This window comes from Lissotriton helveticus, chromosome 5_1 (genome assembly GCF_964261635.1).
Source record: "Lissotriton helveticus chromosome 5_1, aLisHel1.1, whole genome shotgun sequence".
Lineage (NCBI taxonomy): Eukaryota > Metazoa > Chordata > Amphibia > Caudata > Salamandridae > Lissotriton > Lissotriton helveticus.
The window spans coordinates 26,471,338-26,482,551 of NC_136065.1; the positions used below are offsets into that span (position 1 = coordinate 26,471,338).

General features: G+C 55.6%; 1 protein-coding gene across 1 annotated transcript in view; it reads right to left on the minus strand.

Annotated features, from left to right (window-relative positions):
- Nucleotides 1-5,505, minus strand: part of LOC144754096 (E3 ubiquitin-protein ligase TRIM39-like) — a 156,435-nt gene extending 150,930 nt beyond the window's left edge. Inside the window, exon 1 of the mRNA XM_078641663.1 lies at nucleotides 5,079-5,505. Within this exon, the coding sequence (XP_078497789.1) occupies nucleotides 5,079-5,492 (414 nt within the window). The 5' untranslated portion in view covers nucleotides 5,493-5,505. The remainder of the gene's footprint in view (nucleotides 1-5,078) is intronic.
- Nucleotides 5,506-11,214: the final 5,709 nt, after the last annotated feature.

Consider the following 11,214-nt stretch of genomic DNA (forward strand, 5'->3'; position numbering starts at 1 on the left):
TACTCCTACACATACCCACCTCACACGGTCCCCCTTCCTGCGGTGCGAGGCCTAGCTACTCCTACACACACCCACCTCACGCTGCCCCCCCTTCCTGCTGTGCGAGGCCTAGCTACTCCTACACATACCCACCTCACACGGTCCCCCCTTCCTGCGGTGCGAGGCCTAGCTACTCCTACACATACCTACCTCATGCTGTCCCCCCTTCCTGCTGTGCGAGGCCTAGCTACTCCGACACATACCCACCTCACACGGTCCCCCCCTCCTTCGGTGCGAGGCCTAGCTACTCCTCCACATACTCACCTCACGCTGTCCCCCCCTCCTGCAGTGTGAGGCCTAGCTACTCCTACACATACTCACCTCACGCTGTCCCCCCCTCCTGCAGTGCGAGGCCTAGCTACTCCTCCACATACTCACCTCACGCTGTCCCCCCCTCCTGCAGTGTGAGGCCTAGCTACTCCTACACATACCCACCTCACACTGTCCCCCCTCCTGCGGTGCGAGGCCTAGCTACTCCTACACACACCCACCTCACACTGCACACCTCCTGCGGTGCAAGGCCTAGCTACTCTTACACATACCTACCTCACACTGTCCCCCTTCCTGCGGTGCGAGGCCTAGCTACTCCTACACACACCCACCTCACACTATCCCCCCTGCGGTGCGGGGCCTAGCTACTCCTACACATACCCACCTCACACTGCCCCCCTCCTGCTGTGCGAGGCCTAGCTACTCCTACACATACCTACCTCACACTGTCCCCCCTCCTGCGGTGCAAGGCCTAGCTACTACTACACATACCCGCCTCACACTGTCCCCCCTCCTGCGGTGCGAGGCCTAGCTACTCCTACACATACCCACCTCACACTGTCCCCCCTCCTGCGGTGCGGGGCCTAGCTACTCCTACACATACCCACCTCACACTGTCCCCCCTCCTGCGGTGCGAGGCCTAGCTACTCCTACACATACCCACCTCACTGTCCCCCCTCCTGCGGTGCGAGGCCTAGCTACTCCTACACATACCCACCTCACTGTCCCCCCTCCTGCGGTGCGAGGCCTAGCTACTCCTACACATACCCAGCTCACACTGCTCCCCCCTCCTGCGGTGTGAGGCCTAGCTACTCCTACACATACCCACCTCACACTGCTCCCCCCTCCTGCGGTGTGAGGCCTAGCTACTCCTACACATACCCAGCTCACACTGCTCCCCCCTCCTGCGGTGTGAGGCCTAGCTACTCCTACACACACTCACCTCACACTACCCCCCCCTCCTGCGGTGTGAGGCCTAGCTACTACTACACATACCCACCTCACACTGTCCCCCCTCCTGCGGTGCGGGGCCTAGCTACTCCTACACATACCCACCTCACACGGTCCCCCCCTCCTTCGGTGCGAGGCCTAGCTACTCCTACACATACCCACCTCACACTGCCCCCCTCCTGCTGTGCGAGGCCTAGCTACTCCTACACATACTCACCTCACACTGCCCCCCTCCTGTGGTGCGAGGCCTAGCTACTCCTACACATACCCACCTCACACTGCCCCCCTCCTGCTGTGGGAGGCCTAGATACTCCTCCACATACTCACCTCACACTGTCCCCCCTCATGTGGTGCGAGGCCTAGCTACTCCTACACATACCCACCTCACACTGCCCCCCTCCTGCGGGGCGAGGCCTAGCTACTCCTACACATACCCACCTCACTGTCCCCCCTCCTGCGGTGCGAGGCCTAGCTACTCCTACACACACTCACCTCACACTGCCCCCTTCCTGCGGTGCGGGGCCTAGCTACTCCTACACACACTCACCTCACACTGCTCCCCCCTCCTGCGGTGCAAGGCCTAGCTACTCCTACACATACCCACCTCACACTGTCCCCCCTCCTGCGGTACGAGGCCTAGCTACTCCTACACATACCCACCTCACACGGTCCCCCCCTCCTGCGGTGCGAGGCCTAGCTACTCCTACACATACCCACCTCACACTGCTCCCCCCTCCTGCGGTACGAGGCCTAGCTACTCCTACACATACCCACCTCACACGGTCCCCCCCTCCTGCGGTGCGAGGCCTAGCTACTCCTACACATACCCACCTCACACTGCTCCCCCCTCCTGCGGTGCAAGGCCTAGCTACTCCTACACATACCCGCCTCACACTGTCACCCCCTCCTGCAGTGCGAGGCCTAGCTACTCCTACACACACTCACCTCACACTGCCCCCCTCCTGCGGTGCGAGGCCTAGCTACTCCTACACATACCCACCTCACGCTGTCCCCCCTCCTACGGTGCGAGGCCTAGATACTCCTACACATACCCGCCTCACACGGTCCCCCCTTCCTCCGGTGCGAGGCCTAGCTACTCCTACACATACCCACCTCACACTGTCCCCCCTCCTGCGGTGCGGGGCCTAGCTACTCCTACACACACCCACCTCATACTGCCCCCCTCCTGCGGGGCGAGGCCTAGCTACTCCTACACATACCCACCTCACGCTGCCCCCCCCTCCTGCTGTGCGAGGCCTAGCTACTCCTACACACACTCACCTCACACTGCCCCCCTCCTGCGGTGCGAGGCCTAGCTACTCCTACACACACCCACCTCACACTGTCCCCCCTTCCTGCGGTGCGAGGCCTAGCTACTCCTACACATACCCTCCTCACACTGCCCACCTCCTGTGGTGCGAGGCCTAGCTACTCCTACACATACCCAGCTCACACTGTCCCCCTTCCTGCGGTGCGAGGCCTAGCTACTCCTACACATACCCTCCTCACACTGCCCACCTCCTGTGGTGCGAGGCCTAGCTACTCCTACACACACCCACCTCACACTGTCCCCCCTTCCTGCGGTGCGAGGCCTAGCTACTCCTACACATACCCACCTTACACTGCCCACCTCCTGCGGTGCGAGGCCTAGCTACTCCTACACATACCCTCCTCACACTGCCCCCCCTCTTGCGGTGCGAGGCCTAGATACTCCTACACATACCCACCTCACACTGTCCCCCCCTCCTGCGGTGCGAGGCCTAGCTACTCCTACACATACCCTCCTCACACTGTCCCCCCTTCCTGTGGTGCGAGGCCTAGCTACTCCTACACACACCCACCTCACACTGCCCCCCTCCTGCTGTGCGAGGCCTAGCTACTCCTACACATACCCACCTTACACTGCCCACCTCCTGCGGTGCGAGGCCTAGCTACTCCTACACATACCCACCTCACACTGCCCCCCTCCTGCGGTGCGAGGCCTAGCTACTCCTACACATACCCACCTCACACTGTCCCCCCTCCTGCGGTGCGGGGCCTAGCTACTCCTACACATACCCTCCTCACACTGCCCCCCCTCTTGCGGTGCGAGGCCTAGCTACTCCTACACATACCCACCTCACACTGTCCCCCCTCCTGCGGTGCGGGGCCTAGCTACTCCTACACATACCCTCCTCACACTGCCCCCCCTCTTGCGGTGCGAGGCCTAGATACTCCTACACATACCCACCTCACACTGTCCCCCCCTCCTGCGGTGCGGGGCCTAGCTACTCCTACACATACCCTCCTCACACTGTCCCCCCTTCCTGTGGTGCGAGGCCTAGCTACTCCTACACATACCCACCTTACACTGCCCACCTCCTGCGGTGCGAGGCCTAGCTACTCCTACACATACCCTCCTCACACTGCCCCCCCTCTTGCGGTGCGAGGCCTAGCTCCTCCTACACATACCCACCTCACGCTGTCCCCCCTCCTGCGGTGCGGGGCCTAGCTACTCCTACACATACCCACCTCACACTGCCCCCTTCCTGCGGTGCGAGTCCTAGCTACTCCTACACATACCCAGCTCACACTGCCCCCCCCTGCGGTGCGGGGCCTAGCTACTCCTACACATACCCACCTCACACTATCCCCCCTCCTGCTGTGCGAGGCCTAGCTACTCCTCCACATACCCGGCTCACACTGTCCCCCCTCCTGCAGTGCGAGGCCTAGCTACTCCTACACATACCCACCTCACGCTGTCCCCCCTCCTGCTGTGCGAGGCCTCCACAGGGCGTTATAGCGCCGACTGTCACGCAGTCATGCGAGGCCTCCCAGCACAACCCACACACAGCTCGGCCCTTCCTGTCTGGGCCTCCTCCGGCGGTGCGGGCCCCGCTCTTCGGGCCCACCCCCTCACACTAGCAGTAGTCTCCTGCAGGGCTGGGCCTAGCTCCTCGTTCACATGTTCACGTCACACTAGGCACCTGCTCCAGCGCTGCGAGGCCTCGCTCATCCTTCACATACTCAGGTATGTTTGGGGTGTTAATTGATCAAAATTCACCCTGAGGGTCCCAAAGAGAAGGGAGCCCAAGACAACATAGTAAGTGGACAACCTGTGATCCCTGAAAGCTGACATATATTGATTCCTTGTATTTCTCTTTTGGACTCACAGTGTGTCTTCACTTGTGAATCCTGGCTGCCTACATTCACACAATGTGCTCTTAGGCACCCTTTTCTATGGGATCCGTAGTGTGAATTTGGATCCCTTAACACCCTAAAAGAAACTTTGGCTCCTCTTAAAAGACTTAACGAAGGAATTCACTTGTATATCCTGAAAATCCACAGACATACCTTGTGCTCCTCTGCAACTTCTTCCTGTGTGGAACCTACAATGTCTTTACTTGGGACCCTGAACCTCCACACACAGACCTTGTCGCGCCTTCTCTTTGAGTGCAATATGATGTGTAAACAGCGTCACATACATAATGCTCTTCAGCCGCCTCCTATATAGAGCCACGCGGTGCCTCGTGATCCCTCGAAATCCACAAACTTTCATTGTTTCTGCAGACGCTTCTATAGGACACACAGGGTGACCTGTGACCCCTGAACATTTGTACACACAGGGTCTGTGCTCAGGCTGCCCCTTGATGTGAAGCCCCGAGTGACCTCTGGTCTCTGAATACCCACTGACACACCTTGTGCTCTTCTGCTGTCCTTCCAAAACACAAACACAAACACATACACACACACACACACATACAACATATACACCTTTGCAGGCTCCTCAGCAGGGTTAATATTGTGAGTTTGTGGTGCCTGAATACCCACAGACGTACCTTGTGCTCTTCGGCAGCCTCGTCTATTGGACTTGCTGAATGAGTTTTGTGCTCCTTGGACTCCCGGCAGACCCAGCATATCATCCTCTGATCCTCTGCACAGAACAGCCTCAGTTTCTCTTCATGTTTCTCGCATAGATTCTTCTCCGAGGGCTTCACGGGGGGCAGATGAAGCTGTTTTAACTTTTCCACCATGTTCCCCACTAGTCTGTTTGGTCGAAGGTTTTTCCCTGAAGATGTCTCCCTGCACTCAGGACAGGGGAAGTTTCCATCTCTTCCCTCCCAGCTCGCGGTGATGCAGGAGCGGCAGAAGTTGTGTCCACACTCGGTCATCACCGGATCAGTGAAATATTCCAAACAGATGGAACACGTGGCCTCTTCCTGGAGGTTCCCGAGCTGAGCTGCCGCCGCCATGATGCAGAAACGCAGGAAGTGAAGGTAAGTTTCAGTTTCTCTCTGTGTGTGCAGTGGGTGCGTCTGTGTGTCTGCTCCTCCCTGTGTGCAGTGGGTGTGTCTGTGTGTCTGCTCCTCCCTGTGTGCAGTGGGTGTGTCTGTGCGTCTGTCCCTCCCTGTGTGCAGTGGGTGTGTCTGTGTGTCTGCTCCTCCCTGTGTGCAGTGGGTGTGTCTGTGCGTCTGTCCCTCCCTGTGTGCAGTGGGTGTGTCTGTGTGTCTGCTCCTCCCTGTGTGCAGTGGGTGTGTCTGTGCGTCTGTCCCTCCCTGTGTGCAGTGGGTGTGTCTGTGCGTCTGTCCCTCCCTGTGTGCAGTGGGTGTGTCTGTGTGTCTGTCCCTCCCTGTGTGCAGTGGGTGTGTCTGTGCGTCTGTCCCTCCCTGTGTGCAGTGGGTGTGTCTGTGCGTCTGTCCCTCTCTGTGTGCAGTGGGTGTGTCTGTGCGTCTGTCCCTCCCTGTGTGCAGTGGGTGTGTCTGTGTGTCTGTCCCTCTATGCGCGCTTGGTCTTCCTGGTTCATGTTACAGGCACAGAACAGGACTGACTCCTCTGTTCCTACTGTCTCCTGTGCTTTTCCTGTACGTTTTTCCCCCTTCTCAGCCCAACATACGAGTTGCTGCCTGGGCTGCTCCTGTAAGAAGATCAAGAAACAAACTTCTCGCCTGAACCTCTGTACGCGTGTGTAAATACAACACACAGTCTGGCGTCTGGGGGCTTCGAAGCAGTCAGGGGCGTGTCACGCACAACGAGTGAGCGAGAGGCGGGGCCGTGCGTGATCCTCTGAATTAGATCCGGCATCGGGGGCTGCTCGTGTGCCGAGGGGGCCGCACACTCGACTCGTTATCACAGGAGCCGCGGCCGGTCGGACCCCTCAGCTGAGGAAGGAATCTGCCCCAAACCTAAACCAGGAAGAATCTGCCCCAAACCTAAACCAGGAGCAACGCGGACCGAGGGTCAGACTTCAGCCGAGTCTAGACCGGGCAATGCGGGTTGAAACTCTGGCAGATCAAAGACACTTTATTGGATAACAAGGACAGAGAGCGCCCGAGCTGACTCTACTCTGAGCTAACAAGGACAGAGAGCGCCCGAGCTGACTCTACTCTGAGCTAACAAGGACAGAGAGAGCGCCTCGACTGACTCTACTCTGAGCTATTAAAGCAGACGTAGCGCCCAGAAGAATCCATCACCGGATGCACAGACACTCCCGGGGAGTTTAGATATACAGACAGGTTTGAAGGTGAATACAATGGGGCTATCCACACCCACCAGCCCAAGGAGTCAAGAGAGGGCTTTAGGCCCCTTTATAATTCAACACACCCTCCCGAAAGGCGCCAGGAACACCCTCTTGCTTCCCTTTCATTTGCCCAATCATGGAGCTATTGGCACAAAAAGTGACACACACAAAACACTTCACAGACGAGGTGATTCCTTTCCTGGCTAACCAGGCCAGCGCTCCCGGGCCAATGAAAAGGCGCCTCTCTCGGTCCGAAGGTTCAAGCTGCGCCCGCAGAAGACTCAAACCCTCAACCTCTCGGTGTCGAGGGGGCGCCAGGCACACTGCGCTCTCTTTCTATCCGTCTTTAACCCCAAACACACAGACCCCGGGATTCATATACCGAGTACACTCTCAACTCCAGCCGGGCTAATTACCAAACGTCACTAACGCAAAGACTGTAGGGTTGGGGCGGATTGCAGCCACTAAATGACTAAGCTCCCAATGATTGTATATTTATTCCAAACACTCCCACCGCAGCAGGTGCTGCGACCCTCTCAGCCTTACAGAAAGGAAGGAACGATCTTATTTGGGGAAACAAGAAGCCTGACATTATCTTAACAACACTCACTGGGCGTGGTTTGGGGGTTCATAACCTGGTGGAATAGAGTCAGGCAGCAGAGCCGGCTCCATGGGCTAATGTCCGAGAGAAGAGACGGAGAAACACTGGGGCTTCAGGGGCCAACAAGAGGCGGGGACACATCTGGCCACTTCCCTGGCTACTCAGGGTCAATGACCTCGAGGCCTCTCCTCAGCGCCAGGTTCTATGGCGACACCGCTGGTCTGGGATTCACCTGCAGTAAAAACAGGCTCACGACATTCCCCTCGCCACTTACCCCAAAATATCCAATCCAGAATTGACCCCCGACCTCAAAGGTACCCCCTCGAGGCAATAGGCAGGCTGTAAAGATACAGGCGAGGAGGGGGCTCTGGAGGAGATATGCTCCTCTGATGAACTGAGGAGGGCGCGGGGTCTACAGGAATCGAACAGATGCACACAGGTGCAACCTTGGATTTCAAGAGTGGCAATACAACAACCGCCTGTAGGTTATTGACACCACTGCTGCTTCCAAGACCAATGATCAGAATATCACAGATCTATACCCACAATTCCAAGCAGCCTCTCCGTGCCCCAGGTACACGGGTCAGACATGATGGAAGGGAGAGTTAGACCAGGCACTTACAGACAACGAATGGAAGGACATTTGGCAAAAGGCGTATTCAATAGCACGCGCCTCGGCAAGCAGAGAAACAATGATGGAATAAGCAGCGCACCGGTGTTACACGCCAGCCAGATAACATATATGGGGCCCAGGGGCGCAACTAGGTCTTAATTTCGGGGGGGGCTAACATGGCAAATGAAGGGGCGTGGCTAATGTTAATCAATGGGGCGGGGCTCAAATGTCAGATAAACGGGATCGATTAATGCTCAGGTCAAGTGGAGAAAACATGCAACCCTAAAATTACCCCCTCCCAACCCAAAACCCATTACCACCCTGAACCCTGAAATCATCCACCTAGAACCCCAAACCCACGCCGATCCCTAAAATTACACCCTTACCCCCCAAAACCCATACCCACCCTGAACCCTAAAATTACCTCTGGCTCCCCAAAACCCATACCCGCACTGATCCCTAAAATTACACCCTTGCCCCCCCAAATCCATTACCACCCTGAACCCCAAAATTACCCCCAGGCACCCCAAAACCCATACCCACCCTGAACCCTAAAATTACCCCCTGGCACCCCAAAACCCATTACCACTCTGGACCCTAAAATCACCCCCTTGAAGCCCAGAAACTCATACCCGCGCTGATCCCTAAAATTACACCCTTGCCCCCCAAACCCATACCCACATTGAACCTTAAAATTACCCCTGGCACCCTAAAACCCATACCCATGCTGAACATTAAATTCTCCCCCTGGCACCCCAAAACCCTGTGGCGTCACTGGGGTTGGTGTCACCCGGTGCGGGTAACTCATGGTGTCACCCCCTCACGACTTACCGCATGGACCACCTCTGTCAGAAATGTACGGCGCTAGGTACTGTCTTACTCCCTCTAGCTCCTTCTCTCTGTCTAGCTCCCTCTCTCTGTCTTACTCCCTCTAGCTCCCTCTGGTTCCCTCTCTCTCTGTCTTACTCCCTCTAGCTCCCTCTCTCTCTCTCTTACTCCCTCTAGCCCCCTCTCTCTTACTCCCTCTAGCTCCCTCTCTCTCTCTCTTACTCCCTCTAGCTCCCTCTCCCTGTCTAGCGCCCTCTAGCTCTCTCTCACTCTGTCTTACTCCCTCTAGATCTCTCTCTCACTCTGTCTTACTCCCTCTAGATCTCTCTCTCTCTCTGTCTTGCTCCCTCTAGCTCCCTCTCTCTCTCTTACTCCCTCTAGCTCCCTCTCTCTGTCTAGCTCCATCTCTCTCTGTCTTACTCCCTCTAGCTCCCTCTGTCTCCCTCTGTCTCCCTCTCCCTTGATCTCCCTAGCTTCCTCTCTCTCTGTCTTACTCCCTCTAGCTCCCTCTCTCTGTCTAGCTCCCTCTAGCTCCCTCTCTCTCTGTCTTACTCCCTCTAGCTCCCTCTCTCTGTCTAGCTCCCTCTAGCTCCCTCTCTCTCTGTATTACTCCCTCTAGCTCCCCTCTCTCTGTCTTACTCCCTCTAGCTCCCTCTCTCTGTCTAGCTCCCTCTAGCTCCCGCTCTCTGTCTTACTCCCTCTGTCTCCCTCTCTCACTGTCTTACTCCCTCTAGCTCCCTCTCTCTGTCTAGCTCCCTCTAGCTCCCTCTCTCTCTGTCTTACTCCCTCTAGCCCCCTCTCTCTGTCTAGCTCCCTCTAGCTCCCTCTCTCTGTCTTACTCCCTCTAGCGCCCTCTCTCTCTGTCTAGCTCCCTCTCCCTCTCTGTCTTGCTCCCTCTAGCTCCCTCTGTCTCCCTCTCTCTCTGTCTTAGTCCCTCTAGCTCCCTCTCTTCCGGTCTTTCTCACTCTAGCTCTCTCGCTCTCTGTCTTACTCCCTCTAGCTCCCTCTCTCTTTCTGTCTTACTCCTTTATCTCCCTCTCTCTCTGTCTTGCTCTCTCTAGCGCCCTCTCTCTGTATTACTCCCTCTAGCTCCCTCTGTCTCCCTCTCTCTCTTACTCCATCTGTCTTCCCTGGATTTGTATAAACAAGAGTGCGATCAACAGGTTGCACTGTAGTGAAAAGCAAGCTGAAATTTGGAACTGGTTCACTGAAAAACTGAAGACTGTGCAAGATACTGAAAAATAGGAAACCATGCACCCTCAGGTGAGCTAGGCTGCTATAGAGTTGCCTTGTGAGCAAAGAAAATTGTAGTCAAGAATTGCAGATCTCCTGCGAGACGCTGGCGAGTGTGAACAGCATGAGGAACAAGCTTGCACAGGGAGCGACAGTAAAGGTGAGAGCAGATGTGAGGCTGCAGTGCAGATTGGTGTCAGCCCATGTGTTGGTGTCACCCGGTGCGGTCCGCACCCCCCGCACCCACCTAGTGACGCCACTGCCAAAACCCATACCCACCCTGAACCCTAAAACTGCCCCCCTGCTCCCCTGACACTCGAAAACCCACACCCACCCTGAAACCTAAAATGTCCCCCCCTCACAAACCCAAAACCCATACCCGCACTGAACCCTAAAATGAACCCCATGGCACCCCAAAACCCATATCAGGACATGCGTGTTCTGTAACTACAGGACACCCTCCTACTTTGCACTCCTTTTTACTTTTCAAACATGGTAACTCCAATTGTGTAAGTATCAAATCATACTGTTTATTTAAACATTCTTTTGTAGCGAGTGTTCATTTGAGAATTGTATTTCATTCATACACATTTACATGTTCATCTTGTCATGACAAGATGAACATGTAAATGTGTATGAATGAAATACAATTCTCAAATGAACACTCGCTACAAAAGAATGTTTAAATAAACAGTATGATTTGATACTTACACAATTGGAGTTACCATGTTTGAAAAGTAAAAAGGAGTGCAAAGTAGGAGGGTGTCCTGTAGTTACAGAACACGCATGTCCTGATATACTACATACCCTAAATGCTCAGTAGGGTACCTACCTATGCACCAACGACTTATGGAAAATTGATTAATTTGAAATACAATTTTGAACAAATGAGTGCAATACCAAACTTTGTTTATTGACCCCAAAACCCATACCCACCCTGAATCCTAAAATTGCCCCCCTGACACCCGAAAACCCATACCCACCCTGAACCCTAAAATTAACTCCATAGCACCCCAAAACCCTTAACCACCCTAAACCTTAAAATTACACCCTGGCACCCCAAAACCCATACCCACCGTGAACCCTAAAATTGCCCCCTGACACCCGAAAACCACACCCACCCTAAACTCTAAAATGTCCACCCCCTCATACCCTAAAACTCATACCTGCCCTGAACCCTAA